At 37.7% G+C, this 20,207-nt stretch overlaps 1 protein-coding gene across 10 annotated transcripts in view; it reads right to left on the bottom strand.

The window, feature by feature from the left end:
* Positions 1-20,207, bottom strand: part of ACACA (acetyl-CoA carboxylase alpha) — a 321,203-nt gene that overhangs the window by 188,791 nt on the left and 112,205 nt on the right. For all 10 annotated transcript variants that reach the window (XM_049859442.1, XM_049859441.1, XM_049859447.1 and 7 more), the window contains 3 exons: positions 7,294-7,426; positions 6,143-6,281; positions 666-775 (listed from right to left, as the gene is read on the bottom strand). In XM_049859442.1, coding sequence (XP_049715399.1) covers positions 666-775; positions 6,143-6,281; positions 7,294-7,426 — 382 coding nt within the window. The remainder of the gene's footprint in view (positions 1-665; positions 776-6,142; positions 6,282-7,293; positions 7,427-20,207) is intronic.

Genomic DNA, 20,207 nt, shown 5'->3' with positions numbered 1-20,207 from the left:
TCTCTGAAACACCACCATATTCTGGACTAAGAATATTCCATTGAAAATCAATAACTTTCATTTACTTTGGATGGTTTGAAGGTGATATGGATGGAGTAAATAATCACTGAAAGACCCTTCCAACCCTCTGTTTATATTGTTTATTGTGACTCATTCAATTCTTCCTCTTCCCTGTCTTTTAGTTATCCTACATAAAGGCATTTAAGAGTTTTCAACAAGGGTGTTTTAAATAAAATTGTTAGATAGTGTTGAGTTGGCTAAGGGCAACCTCAAGCACAATGTGACAAAACATTGCCCAGTCCTGCTCCATCCCCATGATTGGTTTTGGATCACACTGCTGTGATCTATAGAGTTCTTTCATTGGTTGTATTTTTGGAAGTAGATCACCAGGCTTTTCTTCCTAGTCCATTTTAGTCTGGAAGCTCCTCTGAAACCGGTTCAGCATCATAGCAACACATAAGCCTCCACTGACAGACAGATGGCAGCTGCGCATGAGGCGCACTGGCTGGAAATCAAACCCTGGTCTCCCACATGGAAGGTTCAAATTCTACCACTGAACTACCAACGCCCCCTTAAATAAAATCCCAGTTTTTCTATGGATCTCCCTTGTGCCTCACTATCAAATGGCTGAATATGGCTTTAAAGGAGACATTGGGATCTCTTACTTGTACTGGGATCCTTTTAGCAATATCGAGAATTAATTCTACATTTGCATAGTTGTTGTTGTTTGGTCCTCCAGGCACTGGCACATAGTGATCTGCCATCTTAATGTATTCTGAAAATGTAAGCAAATTAATAAACACATGATTTATTTTCAGAAATATAATGGTATAGCAAGACAATGTAAAGAACAGGGACTACCACAGGTAACCACAGGGCAAACAACATTAATCGGGTAATTTCCAGGACCATTTAGTTGGAAGCTCTGACTTTGTTAAGTCACAGGCACTAATATGAGCCAATCCACATTTAGGAAGCTCTTACACTAAAACAGCCATTCTCAAACATTTCACTGTGAAACTCTTCTAAAGGGTCTTTATGACTCCCTATATCAAGGCTGGTATGTCTGTCAGTTAGTAACCTGAGTATAACTATTCTATTCTGAGGAAGAGTTCTAGTGACATCTTTAATTTGCTTCGCACCCTTTTCCTGGTGTGGAGTTGGGACAGAACTGGGGAAGAAGGTAGGGTATGGAGAGCCCGTAGGCTGGCTAAACAGGAAAGGTTAGTTATAGATCTTGAAAAGGGTTTATCTGGAATGTTAGAGGTAAAGGGTATTTGAAAGAGACTTTAGAAAGACTACCTCTTTCCCTCCTTATATATTTTTTTTTTGCTCAGTATTCACTTTCAAATTTGTCTTCTGATATTTCTTTCTTCCTATTATGGCAACAATTATAGCAGAGCAGCTACAATGTGAAGGCACTGTACTAATAAACACTTTATATACGTATTATCTCATTTAATTCTTGCAACAATCCTATGTATGATAGGTATTATTGGCCCCCAGTTTACAGGAAATTATGGCTTCAAGAGGTTAAGTAAATTGCTTAAAGTCCGTATCTACCATAGTTATGAAATTTCTTAAACTTTGTGTTAATTTTGAAAGATTCTAAGTTCTTCTTTAAAAATTTTCACTAAAAGATACAGAGCCCCACAGTTTGTTCAAAATGAAAATGTGTTCATTGTTCTCTTTGATTATAAAAGGAAAGTGTGCTAATTAATAATAAAAATTTTAGACATCAGAATTTAATGCTATTATTTTTAAAAAGTTAAAATCACCCACTGTCCCACCATTCAGAGATAATCAGTTCACTTTAGCATACCTGACCAGCCCAAAGGCTCTAGGAAGAAATAACCGGAGATTACAGCCTAGGAAACCCTACGGGGCACTTCTACTCTGTCACATGGCATTGCTATGAGGCAAAATCTACTCTGCAGCACCCAAAAACCACCACAATGCTAAATTTAACAATATATTGTGGGTATCTTCCAACATTAGGAAAAGGAGATATATTTAATAACATATTTTAATGGATGGCTAATGTTTTGATACTCCATAATTCATTTAATAACCTATTGATAGAAATATACATTATTCCTAAATTGAAGAGTATTAAAATAATGTGATGATGAACATCCTTGTCTTACTATCCAATTTTATCTTCAGGATATGTTATAAGATACAAAACTATTGGGTCAAAAAATATGCACATTTTAAAAGATTAAACCACTTTATATTCTCACCAGTAGTATGGGTGGCCAATTTCCCTATGCTCTCACCTCTATCAGGTATTATCAATCTTTTTAAATTCTTGCCATTTTTATCAGTTAAGAAAACGAACAGATCTATCACTGTTTTGGTCTGCATTTATCCAAGTACCATTAATGCTGAATCTCTTTTCTTACGTTTACTGATCTTTTTGTTTCTTCTTTTATGAACTACCTATTTGTGTTCTTGTTCATTTTCTATTGAAGGAAATCTTTTTCTTATATATAGTAACTCTTTGCTGGCAATACATTTTACGAATCATCATTTGTCTTTAACTTTTTCTGTTTTTATTTACCAAATAGATATTTTTATTTCTTATGTAGTGAACTCTACCCAACCTTTCCTCTGTGGCTTGTTAAACAGCTTTTCTGTAGTTCAGTGGCCCTAGATAGAGGAAAAGCCTTCTTTAATTGCTGACCTACACACAGGTAGAGTACTGCTGCTGCCAACCAACAACAGTTTAAAGTTCTATAATAACCAATCTGATATTATCATTAATGTACCTAACGAGAAGCCCTAGGAAGTAGAAAAAGAAAGCTCACCCTAATTATATAACCTTTATTTCTCTATCATCTTGTTTCTACAGTTCCTTTACTACCAAAGACAATATTCTTGAGCATATTCACAAATAAGAAAACTCTCCTCAGAAGAGAATGCCAACTCTTTAGCATGGATTTTACAAATCATCCAACTTCTCCAGTAACTATGATGAAATAAAAATATGCAACTGTTCAATTACACCATCCTCATCAGAAAATTTGCCCCTTTCCCTCCAGTCTCAGAGGACAAGATTTCTCTCCTATCTAAGGCTCCTTTTATCACAATTTTCAAAATTATGAAAATAATTAAGGTTCTAAACTGGACTGTGATGATAACTACACAACGGTATAAATTTACTAAAACTCATGGATTTGTATATTTAAAATGATGAATTTCACGGTTTGTGAATTATACTGAATAAAGCTGTTAAAAAATACAGTAATATTATAGAAAGGTTAGAAAAAGTAGAACAGAAAAAATCACCCATAATACTAATTTGTTAATTCAGCATCATTGGTATGGAGCCCTGGTGGGAGTATGGTTAACAGCTCAGCTGCTAACCAAAAAGTCAGCAGTTCGAATACACCAGCTGCTCCTTGGAAACCCTATGAGGCAATTCTACTCTGTCCTATAGGGTTGCTACGAGTTGGAATCGACTCGATGGCAATGGGTTTGGGGTTTTTTTGTTTTTTTGGTATAGTAAACCTTTCTAGAGTTATATTTTTTAAATATTGTTTTTAAATTATAAAATTGTATAAACTGGGAGGATAGAGAGAGAGGGAAGCTGGCAAAATTGTCACGAAAGGAGAGACTGAAAGGGCTGACTCAATAGGGGGAGAGCAAGTGGGAGTACGGAGTAAGATGTATGTAAACTTATATGTGACAGACTGATTGGATTTGTAAACGTTCACTTGAAGCTTAATAAAAGTTAATAAAAAAAAATTGTATAAACTCCATGTTAAAAAAAAAAAAAAGAAACTTGGGAAAAAAGCAGAAACATACAAATAGAAATAAAAACATCCCAAAATTTCACCCCCAGAGAAAACCATTATTGCCATTTTGTTGTATGTCCTTACAGCCTTTTTCTATGACTATACACAGCACTGGAAACCCTGCTAGTGTAGCAGTTAGGAGCTATGGCTGCTAACCAAAATGTCGGCAGTTCAAACACACCAGATGCTCCTTGGAAACCCTATGGGGCAGTTCTACCCTGTGCTTTAGGGTCGCTATACGTCAGAATTGACTCGATGGCAATGGGTTTGGTTTTTTGGTATACACAGCACACTTTTTTCTATTACTACATTATGCTACAAATCTCCTTGTATAGCCAATTTTTTTCTTAGTAATTGTGGTGGACAGATACTAAGGTGGCCTCCATGACTCCAGCCTCCAGGTATTCATGCCTCTCAATAAGTCCTTTTCCTTGGGTGTGGCAGGATCTATGACTTGCTTCTAGCCAATGAAATACAACAAAGGTAATGAAATGTCACTTCCATGATAATGTTACTTAAGAATATAACCCATCTTACTTGTTTTGAAGTAGCAAGCAGTCATTTTGGTGAGGCCCATCAGAAGCCCTGCTGGGCATAGTGGTTAAGTGCTATGGCTGCAAACCAAAAGGTCGGCAGTTCAAATCCACCAGGCGCTCCTTGGAAACTCTATGGGGCAGTTCTACTCTGTCCTATAGGGTCGCTATGAGTTGGAATCGACTTGACGGCACTGTGTTTTTTTTTTTTTTTTGGTTATGTGACAAGGAGCTGAGAGTAGTCTCTAAGTCTCAGTCTGACAGCTCACAAAACACTGAATGCTTCAACAGCCATGTGAGCTTGGAACAGATCCTTCCCCAGTGGGCACTGACGAGATCACACCTGTCTGCAACCTTGTGAGACTCTGAAGCAAGGACTCAGCTAAGTCCTGCACTGACCCACAGAAACTGTGAGATAATGTGTTGTTTTAAGTCACGAAATTAGTGGTAATATTGTTACACAGTAATAGATAACTAATACAGCAATATGCCAAAACTCATTCTCAGATTAATGTTATTCAACAAAATATTTTTTTTAAGGCTGCGTGGTGTTGTACATTTTACTAGACTAATCCACCAATGTTGGACAGTGAAGTTACTTCCAGTTTCTACTTTAAGTAATAATGCAATGAAAAGTCTTTTTGTGGATATATTTGCCCCCATACTACTGATTTATTTTCTTCAGGAAAAATTATAGCAAACAGAACTTCCTGGTCAGAAGATAGGCATATTTTTGTCCACTTGTGCTCTTGATTCCATCTCCTTCCAGTTCCTCAAGAGATGAAAGGTCTCTCATGTACTTCAGCTCCCTCTCCCTCTTTGGCTCCTTGCTCTCAGACTATAAATAGTCCCAAATCTCTTTAATCCTAAAAAATAAAAATCTTCCCTTGACCCTAAATTCCTCTTTAGTTAGTATCTTTTCTTCTTCCTTTCTCATCCAAAATTCTTAAAAAAAAACTAGTCCATATTGACAATCTCCACATCCCCTCCCGTTCATTCATTCCTTAATATATTTCAGTCTGCATACTTACATTGTTCCACTGCAATTATTCTTACAAGCTGCTATCAGTGATTTGGTAACAGATTTACCGGGCAGGTTTCCATTCTTATTTTCTTGGACTACTGATACAATGGACTCTTCTTTATTGAAATTCTCTCCTTGCTTCCTTCTTAAAAGGATAGCTCTTTAAGCCAAAGGTAGCTATGAGTAACCTTAGAGACTATACCTTACAGATAAATGTATTACTGTGAAGAAAGACTAGCCACACCTTTCACTATACCAACAGTCTTATCTACAACTCTCAGATGGAGCACTACCCAAGTAAAGAGAATACACAGAAGAGCTTACATAAGGAGACCCACTCAGGTTCTAGGAGGTTGCTCTCTCAGGAGAAGGAAAAAAAAATAAAAAGAATCTTAACTGTAAGTTTCTCCAAACTTCTAGAGTTCATAAGGGAAATAGCTTTTTGTTTTTTTCCAAACCTTTCTGCTTATCCACGCTAATGTAGGTGGCATGGCAAATACTTAACACTGAAAAAGGCATAAACCTGAAAGCCAAAATCAACACACTAGTTCAACTTCTATCTACTTATACGCAGAACACGCGAATCTGTGTTGAGGTTAAATATAGTGTGATCACTTTTATATGCCTATTATTGACAATTTTTAAAAGAGAAATCCTTTTTAAAAGATTTCATCGAATATCCTAGGATTTGGGAATTCCCCAATGCTAACATTCTCCTATTTAAAAACTGTACTATTCAATGTTTTACTGTTGAAGATGATGCTTTCTTAAAACTGATAACTCACCTGCATTGGCTTTAAGGTCTTCAGGTGTGACCATGACAACAAACCGGATTGCACGCTCATTTCGAAACATCTCATAAGACCACCGACGAATAGACCGCATGCATTTCACTGCTGCAATTCCATTGTTGGCAATAAGAACCTATGAAAGTGAGAGGATAGGAATCGGAGGAAAAGAGATGCGATTTATCTTTCTCTGAAAAAGCCAGATTTTCAACCAGAAACTCTTATTACTACTGGTCTAGGCAGTTAAGAACCAGCTCCCACATGATCAAGCAGATGGTATTTTAAAATGCTAGCTAACCAAATACCTTAGTAAGTGCCCACTAAAAAGAGTGTTCACAAGAAAAATAGCAGAAGAATCGAAGCATCCTGAAACTTCTCTGTAAACAAAGCTTTCATCTCCTTACTTGTCTTATAATCGTGTCCCCAAGGATAACAAAGGCAAGGGAGACACATAACTTATATTTATTGGAAGATTAACAGAGAAAACCACTGAATAATACTTTCAGGAGTGGGAATACAGGGTGCCATCCTTTATTCACTGCACACTATTTCAACCAAGTCATCCTATCAGCTCTGACATGGTTTAGATAAAAGTAACACAGGATTACTCATAACATTTCAAAATACCTGAAATCTTTAAATATTAAAAAAAAAAAAAAATTTTTTTTTTTTTACATGTGGTATATTCCCTCTAAACATTTCAAATACCTCGTGAAACCCAGTAAGGCACAGTGTATCAAACTGTTTAAGACTTTTATTCTGAAACTCTTCCTACTCCCTTAGGCCTAAATACCATGCTGTGACATACAGTATCTCCCCACCACCACTCCATAAACCAATTAATATCTCATACCCTCTCAGATCAGTGCTGCTCAACTCTGTAAAACCACAAGATCTTTCAAAAAGAACCTTACAAGCACTATTTCATCATCTTAATTACTTATGACTAAATTTTTAATGGTCAATACATATTCCTGAAAATAGTGAAATGATTTAATAAGATGCTAGGAAGGCAGAAAAGGATAATTCCACATAAAGAGGCAAAGTCTCTGAAAATCCAAATACCAGTTTTGAGCAAATTCAGACAATAAGGTATTAAACCTCATCTACTTTTGAAAAAAAAAATAATCTAGCAAGTTACAACTTACCTTCTCAATCACTTTATTTCCCCCAAAACGAGTAACAAATTCTGCTGGAGAAGCCACAGTGAAATCTCGCTGTGAGTCTATTTTCTTTCGGTCTCGACCCTGTTTCACTAGGTACATACCAGACATGCTGGACCTATAAAAATAGAGTAACCATGAAGGGCTATAGATAAGATTTCTTCACACCATCTCTCTCTCGGAGACCTGCTCTTCACTGCCATACTTGTGACAGGACTCCCAACTGCATCCTTGTGAAGACTGCAACCTGACAGACCACACACTTTTCAAATAGGAAAGCATTTCCTTGTTTGTGGAAATTTAAGAACAAAGACAAAAAACTGTTTCGGAGCAATAAGAGACAGTATCAAGGTTTACCAACACATGCCATCACAAAAAGATGGGCTAAAGGTTGAATGAAATGATACAACATAAATAATGGACTCAGGGAATGTTAAAGCTAAAATGCAGTTGGCAAGGTTGTTTTTGGATCATGACCCTGACATGCAGAAGACCTTCATCTTTGTATTTCTAGCTTCCATCTTTCTTATGAGCTCTAAATCCACATTTGTAACTACTTAATGTTTCATCTGGGTATACCATGGGTATCTCAAAATCAACAACTGCAAAACCAAATTCTTTACAAGGCAGCACTATATACCTTATTTTGTTAATTATAAGATGCTCCTTTTTTTTTTTTTTTTACATTTTAAAATCTCTAAAATCGGGATGCATCTTACAATTGATGGTGTCTTTCTTAATTAGAAGCTTTTTTCTTTGCTATTGTCAGTTGCCCTCCAGTCTCATGGCCACCCCACATGTACAGAGTAGAACTGTTCCATATGGTTTTCTTTTTATATTTTTATTGTGCTTTAACTGCAAGTTTACAAATCAAGTCAGTCTCTCATACAGAGCCTTATATATACCTTGTTATATATTCCTGGTTGCTCTCCCCCTAATTAGACAGCACATTCCTTCTCTCCACCCTGCGTTTCCATGTCCATTCATCCAGCTTCTGTCCCCCTTGGCCTTCACATTTCCCCTCCAGAAAGGAGCTGCACACATAGTCTCATGCATCTACTTGATCCAAGAAGCTCACTCCTCACCAGTATCATTTTCTGTCTCATAGTCTAGTCCAATCCATGTCTGTAGAGTTGGCTTTGGGAATGGTTCCTGTCTTGGGCTAACAGAAGGTCTGGGGACCATTACCTCCAGGGTCCCTCTAGTCTCAGTCAGACCATTAAGTCTGGTCTTTGTATGAGAATTTGGAGTCTGCATCCCACTGCTCTCCTGGTCCTTCAGGGATTCTCTGTTGTGCTCCCGGTCAGGGCAGTCATCTGTTATAGCTGGGCACCATCTAGCTCTTCTGGTCTCAGGCTGATGTAGTCTCTGATTTATGTGGCCCTTTCTGACTCTTGGGCTCAAACTTACATTGTATCTTTGGTGTTACTCATTCTCCTTTGCTACATGTGGGTTGAGACCAATTGTTGCATCTTAGATGGCCAGTTACTAGCGTTTAAGACCCCAGATGCCACTCTCCAAAATGGGATGCAGAATGTTTTCTTAATAGTTTTTATTATGTCAACTGACCTAGATGTCCCCTGAAACCATGGTCCCCAAACCTCTGCCCCTGCTCCACTGGCCTTTGAAGCGTCTGGTTTATTCAGGAAACTTCTTTGCTTTTGCTTTAGTCCAATTGTGCTGACCTCTCCTGTATTGTGTCTTTCCCTTCACCTAAATTAGTTTTTGTCTACTATCTAATTAGTGAATCCCCCTCTCCCTCCCTCCCTTCCTCTTCCCTCTTGTAACCATCAAAGAATATTTTCTTCTCTGTTTAAATTATTTCTTGAGTTCTTATAATAGTGGTCTCACACCATATTTGTTCTTTTGCAAATGACTAATTTCACTCAGCATAATGCCTTCCAGATTCCTCCATGTTACGAAATGTTTCACAGATTCATCATTGTTCTTTACTGATGAATAGTATTTCACTGTGTGAATATACCATAATTTATTTATCCATTCATCCGTTGACAGGCACCTTGGTTGCTTCCATCTTTTTGCTATTGTAAACAGTGCTGCAATAAACATGGGTGTGGGTATATCTGTTTGTGTAAAGGCTCTTACTTCTCTAGGATACATTCCAAGGAGGGGGATTGGTGGATCATATGGTAGTTCTATTTCTAGCTTTTTAAGGAAGTGCCAAATCAATTTTCAAAGTGGCTGTACCATTTTACAATCCCACCAGCAGTGTCTAAGTGTTCCAGTCTCTCCACAACCTCTCCAGCATTTATTGTGCTTTTTGGATTAATGCCAGTCTTGCTGGAGTGAGAAAGAAGCTTACTGTAGTTTTGATTTGCATTTCTCTAATGGATAATGAATGTGAGCATTTCCTCATGTATCTGTTAGCTACCTGAAAGTCTTCTTTAGTGAAGTGCCTGTTCATATCCTTTGCCCATTTTTTTAATTGGGTTATTTATCTTTTTGTTGTTGAGTTTTTGCAGTAACATGTAGATTTTAGAGATCAGCTGCTGATCGGAAATGTCATAGCTAAAAACTTCTTCCCAATCTGTAGGCAATCTTTTTACTCTTTTGGTAAAGTCTTTGGATGAGCACAGGTGTTTGACTTTTAGGAGCTCCCAGTTATCTAACTTCTCTTTTGCTGTTTGTACAGTTCCAGTAATGTTTTGTATACTGTTTATGCCATGTATTAGGGCTCCTAGCGTTGTCCCTATTTTGTCTTCCATGAACTTTATCATTTTAGATTTTATATTTAGGTCTTTGATCCATTTTGAGTTGGTTTTTGCGCATGGTGTGAGGTATGGGTCTTGTTTCATTTTCTTGTAGATGGATATCCAGTTATGCCAACACCATTTGTTAAAGAGAATGTCTTTTCCCCATTTAACAGACTTTCGGCCTTTGTCAAATATCAGCTGCTCATATGTGGATGGATTTATATCTGGGTTCTCAATTCTGTTCCATTGGTCTGTGTATCTGTTGTTGTACCAGTACCAGGCTGTTTTGACTACCATGGTGGTACACTATGTTCTAAAATCAGGCAGTGTGAGGACTCCCACTTTGTTCTTCTTTTTTAGTAATGCTTTACTTATTCGGGGCCTCTTTCCCTTTCCATATGAAGTTGGTGATGTGTTTCTCCATCTCATTAAAAAATGTCACTAGTATTTGGAATGAAATTGCATTGTATCTATAGATTGTTCTGGGCAGAACAGACATTTTTACAATGTTGAGTCTTCCTATCCATGAGCGACGTATGTTTTTCTACTTATATAGGTCTCTTTTGGTTTCTGTGGTAGTGTCTTGCAGTTTTCTTTGTATAGGTCTTTTAAATCTCTGGTAAGATTTATTCCTAAGTACTTAATTTTCTTAGGTGGCTATTGTAAATGGTATTGATTTGGTGATTTCCTCTTTGTCGCTCTCTTTGTTGATATAGAGGAATCCAACTGATTTATGTATGTTTATCTTGTATCCTGATACTCTGCTGAACTCTTCTATTAGTTTCAGTAGTTTTCTTAAAGATTCTTTAGGTTTTTCTGTGTATAAGATCATGTCGTTTGCAAACAGAGATACTTTTACTACTTCTTTGCTAATCTGGATGCACTTTATTTCTTTATCTAGCCTAATAGCTCTGGCTAGGACCTCCAGCACAATGTTGAATAAGAATGGTGATAAAGGTCATCCTTGTCTGGTTCTTGTTCTCAGTGGGAATGGTTTCAGTCTCTCTCTGTTTAGGATGACGTTGGCTGTTGGCTTTGTATAAGTGCTCTTTATAATGTTTAGGAATTTTCCTTCTATTTCTATTTTGCTGAGAGTTTTTACCATGAATGGGTGCTGTCCATATGGTTTTCAAAGCTGTGACTTTTTGGAAGCAGAACACTAGGTCTGTCTAATGAGGAGATGCGGGGTGGGTTTGAACTGCCAATCCTTGAGCTAATAGTTGAGCACTTAACCGTTTGTCCCATCCAGGGACTCCTCTCCTACACACCTATTAAAAAAAGACAGTTAAAATCCAGACACTTCTAACACCTAAATAGCCAATTCTCACTATTGAATGCTTTCTGTTTATAAAACTAATACAGTTTCTCTTTCCTTGACTGGACCTTGACTGACAGACCCTCTCAAAGAATGGTGTAAGGATTAAATCAGATAATGGATATAAGCTCCTTTAAACACTATTTGGAGCCCTAGTGGTGCAATGGCTAAGCTCTCAGCTGCTAAGGGAAAGGTCAGCAGTTTGAACCCATATAGTGGCTCCACAGGAGAAAAGACCTGGTGTAACGATTACAGCCTAGGAAACTCTATGGGGCAGTTCTACTCTGTCATATAGGGTTGCTACAAGTTTGAATCAACTCAACGGCACACAACAATACACCATGTGGTCCCTAGGTGGCGCAGTTTGTGCTTGGCTACTAACCAAAAGTTGGTGGTTCAACTCCACCCAGCTACTCAACTTCCATAACATTAAGCCATTGCCATCGAGTCGATTCCAACTCACGGTGACCCTATAGGATAGAGTAGAACTGCCCCATATGGTTTCCAAGGCTGTAATCTAAACAAATCCATCTTGGAAGAAGTATAACCAGAATGCTTGTTAGAAGCAAGGATGGCGAGGCTACTACGTCTTACATACTTTGGACGTGTTGTCAGGAAGGGTCACTCCCCGGAGAAGGACATCATGTTTGGTAAAGTACAGGGTCAGCGGAAAAGAGGAAGACCCTCAACGAGGTAGACTGACACAGTGGCTGCAACAATGGGCTCAAGCATAATAATGATTGTAAGGATGGTGCAATACCAGGCAGTGTTTTGTTCTGTTGTGCACAGGGTCGCTATAAGTCGGGATGGACTTGACGACAACTAACAACAATGATCTTTATGGAAATAGACTGCCACATCTCTCTCCCACAGATCGGCTGGTGCGTTGGAACCACCGACCTTTCAGTAAGCAGCCAAGTGCTTAATCACCGTGTCACCAGGGCTCATTTTGGAGAGATTACTGCAGTTCTACTACAACACACATGGAGTTGCCATAAGTCATAATCAACTCAAAGGCAGTTGTTTTTTTAAGTAATATTTTAAGGTGTTTTTTGGTGAAAGTTTACACAGTAAATTACCATATTTTACGCAAATAATGCGTGCACTATACTTTTTTACCAACCACGCAACCCTTCCCCCCACCACTAGTTTCGTAAGTGAGCTATCTGTGCATCTTACGTGTAGGCATTATTTGTGAAAAAAATACAGTAGGTTTCCATTTGGCTATTTCCATGAAAGTTGTTCAGTGATATTACTTACATTTTCACAATGTGTCAACGTTCTCTTTGTGTTCTGATTGTTCCATTTCCAGAACTCTAGTTTCTCATCTTTACTTCAGAGTAAATGTTGATCTTTTGGTCTTACATAGATGGTTTTTTAGTAGAGCACTGTACTTGCAGACGGTATCTGTTATTTTGTGTTACATTCTGTTATTTCACTGAAAGGTGATCTCAGTGGATAGGTTCGGTTCGAGGTTTAAAGAGAGTCTCTGGGTGACAGTCTCAGGGAGTCTTCTGGTCTCAACTAGTCCAGTAAGTTCTGCCTTTCTTAAGAATTTAAGTTTTGTTTTACATTTGTCTCCCACTCTATCTGGCACCATCCTATTGTGACCCTAGTCAGAACAGTTGGTAATGATAGCTGGGTCCATCTAGTTCTTCTGGTCTCAGGGTAGATGAGCCCATGGCTCGTGTAGGCTATTAGTCCTATAGACTGGTTTCTTCTCCTGATGAGTACAGATCAATAGTTGCATCTTTGACGGCCACTTGCAAGCTTTTAAGATCCCAGACACTACTCACTTCATTAGGAAGCAGAACATAAACTTTGTGAACTGTATTATGCCAATTGACTGAGTCATCCCATGAGCCTAAGGTTTTAAGCTTTCAACCCTAGAAAACCAATCTTGCAAGGTGCTTGGTTATATCTGAGAAGTGTCTGTCATTGTGTCTTCTATAAAAATATGTTCCTGCACCCATATATCTGTACTTACACATACTAGTAGATATTTCTATCTATGCAGGTTTTTTGTTTGTTTTTTTAAACACGATTTGGTAAACAGCAGTTTTCTTCTATTCCTATCTTTTCTCCTTTCCCCTACAATCTAACTTTGATGCAGCAGTCAATTATCTTTTCAAAATAAAAGAGTATGATTAAAATCTTCCCACAAAGAAAACAGCAGGTCCAGATGGTTTTAAAGGACAAGTTCTTCCAAACTTTCAAGGATAGTAGCTCTAACCAAACTTCCAGACAACAGGAAAAGAATTGAAACTCCCCAGCTAGCTTAACAGTGATAGCAACACAAAGATGTTATATGAAGGAAAAATTCCAGGTCTATTTTACTCATAAGAATGGGGAAAATATTAATCAAAACTATGTTCACCATGACCAAATTGAGTTTATCCCATGCAAGAATGCAGAAAATCTGTAAATGTAAATCATATAAACAAATTAAAGAGAAAGGGGATCAACATAGAAAACACAAAAAAATCTGCAGACCAATTATTAGAAATAATAGGAAGCAAGTGTCTAGCTATATGGTTAATACATTAAAAGTCCCAAAATATTACATATAACAGATTACATACAGATTAGAAAGTTAAAAACAATTACAATATATATACTTTTGTTACACAGATGATACAGTAAAACCGTATAAAAAAGACAACAAGGGAACATGATGAGAATGGGATTAAGGAAAGTGGTTCTCTCTGTGGGGAGGAGCCAGGGAGATAGGCTGAGGAAGAAAGACTATATGGCTACATGTAGGTTACTGGCAAAGATCTGTTTTTGTTTTAGGTGGTGGATTTTCAAATTACTTTTTTAAATAGCTAAATAATTAATCGTTAAATAATACTGGGCCACATGTGGACCAATGCTGAGCAACTGTGTCATGAACCAAGGATTGTGATTATATACGTCTCTGCACCTGAATTAAAACCACACACTCCTCAAGAGATCAGCTTTCAGTATCTAGGGAGGCAGTGAAGGGACAGAGAAGAACCAACAAAGGAGCTGCCAGAGTGTGAGACAAGAGGGGAAGAAAGCCTTTACTGACAAAATTAAGCTGCAGAAGGAACTAGTCATGAGATTTAATCAGTGATCTCTGGAGGTAGTAAAGATGTGCTCTGAGGGTCATTTATAAGGAAATTGGAGAGAAAAACAGAAATCCATCTTTTAATGATGGGATCCTCCATATAGCCACAGTCATATTGTTATTTGCAGTTGTTTCCAAACTTTACTAAAAAATTGACAAACCAAAAAATCCCGTGTGCCAAATGCTTTTCCCTAGCCATCAATCAAATGTTATACTTTGTGGAACACTCTAGTATTGCACATAGCTTAATTCTTAAGTGTTCATTTACAAAATGAAATGGCAATTACATATTGGGTCATCAGTTGATACTAAAACAATGCTACAAAAAGCTGTCCTGTAGCAGGTTTAAGTAGGTATGTTTGTACAAATAAAATATCCATAAATTTATTTAAATGGTACAGCACAAAGAATTCAGTAATTAGGAAAAACTTAAAAAAAAAAAAAACTTCGCCAACTTTAACCCAGGTTCTTTCAACACACAAAAGCCACTCTATGTTAAAGGAAACAATAAATAAAAGAAAAATACCACCAAAACAAAAATGTTCAAGTTGCTTCCCTCTGCTGTATTTTGCCAGTTTTTAAGTACTATTTCTTACTCTTGACTACAATTTTAAATATGCAAATATTTCTACTTCTCCTTTAGACTGTTTAAGTCTTCCTGAAAGCAGCCACCAAATCTTACAAGGTTGTATTTTACAGTAACCAGCATACCATCTGGCTTTCTGCTGATATATAGTGTTCTAGATCTTAAAAAAAAAATTAGACCAATCTTCTTTCTTTCTTTCTTCTTTTAATGCTTCTATCAATAAGACTCAGTAAGGCGTTTCCCCAAAACATTTCCTTACATTGTAGGCAACTGAGGTAGCTCTTGTTAACTTCCCAAACCACCACCACCTATGGGAAGGTAACATTAAAAGACAGTTCAAACACGAGTGTCTACTTTACCTACTATACTTAAAGATATGGCTACCACAAAGGCTACACATTCCACAAATGGCACTCAATATATATGCTTGCTAACTGACTCTAAGACTGTTGATCTACTAGATACTTTCTTTATCCTTTCCCATGCAGGGATTTAGTTATCTAGCATTCGGATTGGAACTTTAAGGCTAAGAGAAGCCTCAAGGAAAATGAGGCCCAGAGAAGTAGTGTAACTAATTCAAGGTCACAGAGGTAGTTGCCAGACCAAAAGCCAGTTTTCCTAGGTCCCATTTCAGTGTTCTTCCAACTACAACATGGAAAATCTCTGATGAAGATAAAAACCAGTGACCTGAAAACATGTGTTAATAACAAAAATAAACTCCCTGGCCTATAACTTGAGTTATTTGCCATGCAGTCTTATTTCTTTTAGGCCCTGATCAGTATCAGTGTATAAAACTGAGTAACAACATGGATAAATCTCAGTTATGCTGAGAGAAAGCAGACAGACACCAAATGGTACATACTGTATGATTCCATTTATAATCACATTCTAGAACAGGCAAAATAAATCTACAGTGAAGAAGCAAATCAGCGGTTGGCCAGGGGCCAGGGTTGGGGAATTGACTGCAAAGGGGCACAGGGATGATGGAAATGTTCTATATCTTGATCTTGATTATGCTGGTGGTCATGCAGGTATGTCAAAATTCAAACTGTACACTTAAAAAAGGTAAACTTTACTATAGGTAATTTACACGCCAACAAATCTGACTTAAAAAAAAATCATCCAACCGTCCACTTAAAATTGGTGCATTTTATTGTTTTAAATTATACTTCAATAAAGTTGACTTTTAAAACAGTTACTTCATTTAAGACACAACTATAGATCTCATCTTGTCTGGTACAAAAGAGAAAGAAGGAAACCAAAGACTCAAAGATGAAACTAGTCTACAGGACTAGCAGTCTATGCAGACCACGGCATTATCTACTCTGAGATCAGAAAAACCAGAGGGTGCCTGGCTAACATTAATGGCTGCTCTGATCAGGGCCACAATAGATGGATCCTGACAGAAGGGGAGAAAAATGTGCAACAGAACTCAAATTCTTAAAAAGTCCAAACTTACTGGACCCACTGAGGCTAGATACTCCATAAACCTTGAACTGAAACTACCTCCTGAGGGCACTGTTTAGATAAATAACAGATGGGCTCATAAAATAAAGAACATCACCAGTGAGTCCTGCGCATTTAAAAAAAAAAAAAAAATCATCTGTATGAGATTAAATGGTCAACAATTACTCTAAAGCAAAGATGGAAAAGTAAGGGGCCAGGAAAACCAGGTTACTTGAAGCGAGGCATTCAGAAGGGAATTAATGAGAAGGTTAAAACACTGAAAAATGTAACCAATATCTCTGAACATTTTGTGTAGTAATTGCTAACAGGGAACCTAATTTGCTGTGTAAACTTTCACTGAAAACACAATAAATAATTTAAAAACAAAATACTGTTACTAATGATACAGAAAAGCAACAAAAACTTGTTGCCATCTAGTTGATTCCAACTCATAGCGACTCTACAGAATAAGACTTGTTACTGCCAGCCTCTAGTCCCTTGTACTTGTTCTCTGTGTGAGGAATGTCTCTTCCCTCCTTGTCTTCCAACAAGTACTCCAATCATCCTTCAAAATGCAACTAAACTGTCAGTTCTCCCAGTGACCTTTTGTTGACACCGATCCTTCCAGCTTCAACCCCTAAGGAAGTTACTGAGCTACATCAGAATTTTCACATACATCTTTCCTATTTATCATGCTATATTGTAATTTATGAGTTTACACGTCTGTCTCCCCTGAGAAACACTGTAACCTAGAGGTCAGGGATTCTTTATCGCTCTATCTCCAGCACCAGAAAGAGTACCTGGAACGTATAGGAGCCACTCAAACATTTTCAAATTATTGTTACTGTTTGTTAGTTTTTGATAACTACATAAAAATAACCACCACCACTTCTGAGTACTTGCTATGGGACACTGCTCATCTTTTTTACATGCACTGGTATATTTAATCCGTATAGTAACGTTATGACATTTGAGCCCCATTTTACAAATGAAGAAAAAGTGAGGCTCAGAGAGATTATGTAATTTACCCATGAGGATACATACAGCTAGAGGTGACGAAGCTAAGATCTGAATCTAGACTCTGAGCTGGACCATTCTACAATACCGTCTCTTTAGTTCAACTGCAAGGAGCCATAGTGGTATAGTAGTTAAGCAGTCAGCTGCTGACCAAAAGCTTGGTGGTTCGAACCCACCAGCTGTTCAGTGGGAGAAAAATGTGGCAGATAGCTTCTGTAAAGATTAAAAAAAAAAAAAAAACCCAGTGCCAGATTACAGCCTTGGAAATCCTATGGGGCAGTTCTACTCTGTCCTACAGGGTTGCTATGAGTCAGAAGTGATTCAATGGCAAACAACAACAGTTCAAATGTACTGAACAGTGTCAGAGTTTATAATCTCACTGCATACTCATGCAAAGAATTAGGCCTTTACAACAAACACCAGGGTTGTTTTTCTTTTTCTTTTTCTTTTGCATATGGTTTTAGAGAACAAATTACTTGTATCTTTACTGTCATGTCTTCTAATTTTTATATGAGCCCTTCAAATACACGTCTGCCATACTAACCATTATAAATCCCAATTCCCTCAGAGAATGGCTAAAACTATTACAAAATAAATAATTGATAAGATTATATTGATCTGAGAGGAGATAAGCTAAGCAGACATAATCTTAAAGTTTTAAAAAAGTAAAGATAAAATTGAGGAGTTAGGAAGGGGCAAGAGTGAAACGCGACATATCTTAGGAGAAAAAAATTTATTTTCTTTTAAATTGCAAAAATTTGAAAACATTGGAATGTTAATTTGATTGCTCTCACTAGGAAAGTAATTTTTAAAAGTCAGAACTCAGAATGAGTTTCATATATTCAATAATAAATATGTTTATGAATCTTATAAGCAAAGATGCACAACCTTTAAGGAGAATTCTGTGCTGCCCAGTGGCCTAAACGATAACAGGTGGCTTTAAAGGCGGGGTACGGAGCATCTGTAAGGTCCCTAAAAGCATCATAGCACACAAACGGGTATGACTTGTGTTCTGTGAAGGCAGTTTCACCTTGCTAGGAAACCCTGGTGGCGGAGTGGGTAAGAGTTCGGTTGCCAACCAAAAGGTCAGCAGTTCGAATCCACCAGGTGTTCCTTGGATGACCTATGGAGCAGTTCTACTCTGTCATATAGGGTAGCTATGAGTACAAAAATGAGGAATAGTCACTATACATACTACTAAAAGAGCAATGAGCAGTTAGACTCTGTCCCACTGATAAGTCTCTAAAGGTTTTACCCTTGCTGCCATCAAGCTGCTATGAAATTCTCAAAGCCTCTTGAGAAAAGCAGACTTTGATTCCCCCTCACCTGCTGCCATCAAGTCAATTCCAACTCACTTCCTAATCCGGGCAAAGATTATAAAGTCCTCTCAAAGGACAGCTTGAAGTTAATAACAACAACAACAAAAGGTATTCTGAAAGCAAGTTAGAAGAAAGAGAAGACGTCTGGTTAAATAAGGTGGACTAAACTCAAGCATCTTTCTCTGGCCCATGCAAAAAGATACGTGTCCTTAAGGACAAAGAGAACAGGAGGAGAATCTACAGCAAGTAAGACTGTCAACAAAATTGTATTATAGGACAAGAAAAGAAAGTGTGATAACTTGATCAAATTTTAGATTTCTCTGCTTTGTTAAAAGCTGAAGGAGTAAGAAAACAATAAGCAGCAACCCAATTCTTACAGCACACCCACAAAGGCTCAAGGATTAGAGGCATCACATAAGTGCCATGGAAGGTTAGGGGCAGAGTAAAGTTGAAGGCAAAAGACCTGACTGGATGTCTGTATAAGCAGCAGTAGGAACACCACAGATACCCAGCTCCCCTCCATCTTATCCTAAGAGCCACACAATTACTGGTTCCCCCCTCCAGTAATTAAGTTTACTGAAGTTAACTCTCTGAAGTAGTACGACTCCAGCAATTAAGTTTATTGGAGTTAACTCTCTGAAGTGACAGAACTACTTTAGACATGGGGAGGGTCAGGGGTTGCACGAGGGACGGGGTGGCGGGAGGGAAGTGGTTGTCTACCAGGCACAGGTGAGGGCAGAAGTGAGACACCATGTGAAAACAAGAGGATCTCAGAATATTTACTCTTGTCTACCTTCTCTCAGGAAGCTATTAGAGAAGGTGGTCTTCCAAAAGGAAGGAGCAAACAAAAATAAAATTTAAAAGCGAAGACAAGGGACACAGAAGATCCAACACAGAAGAGAAGGGAATTCCTTAGACAACTGTTGCACAACAGACTTAGAAAGCAACCAGTTCAAACTGGAGGAAGGCCAACTATTCTAGGGGGGATGCCTCCTTGGCCCCAAAAAAAAAGGACAGATCACCCGCAGTATTTAACCATATTAAGGAGAATTTTAGCGTGCTGTCAAAAGAGTTTAAAGATAAATTAGTGAATAGGCAACAAAAAATGCAATCATTAAATAAATTCACAAAAGAAATATAATTCTAGAACAGCATGCAGCTTAGCTATGAATATGTACATAGACATAAAAATGTAAATAATAAATATGAATTTAATAAAAAACTGTTAAATAACCATATTAAACGATGGGAAGGTGGGGTGGGAAAGCATGCGTGGGGTGAAGTTGTAGAAGGGTGTAAAAGAGCTAATCCGCATTTTCCACAGAGGGAAGTCAATGGCTGATATATAAAATTGGAAAATCAAGAAACATCAGGTAAACTTATTACTTGAAATACAGATATAAAACACAGG

This window comes from Elephas maximus, chromosome 19, assembly GCF_024166365.1.
Source record: "Elephas maximus indicus isolate mEleMax1 chromosome 19, mEleMax1 primary haplotype, whole genome shotgun sequence".
Classification (NCBI taxonomy): Eukaryota; Metazoa; Chordata; class Mammalia; order Proboscidea; family Elephantidae; genus Elephas; species Elephas maximus.
The sequence above is the reverse complement of the archived record's forward strand: the minus strand, read 5'-3'. Positions and strand labels throughout refer to the sequence as shown.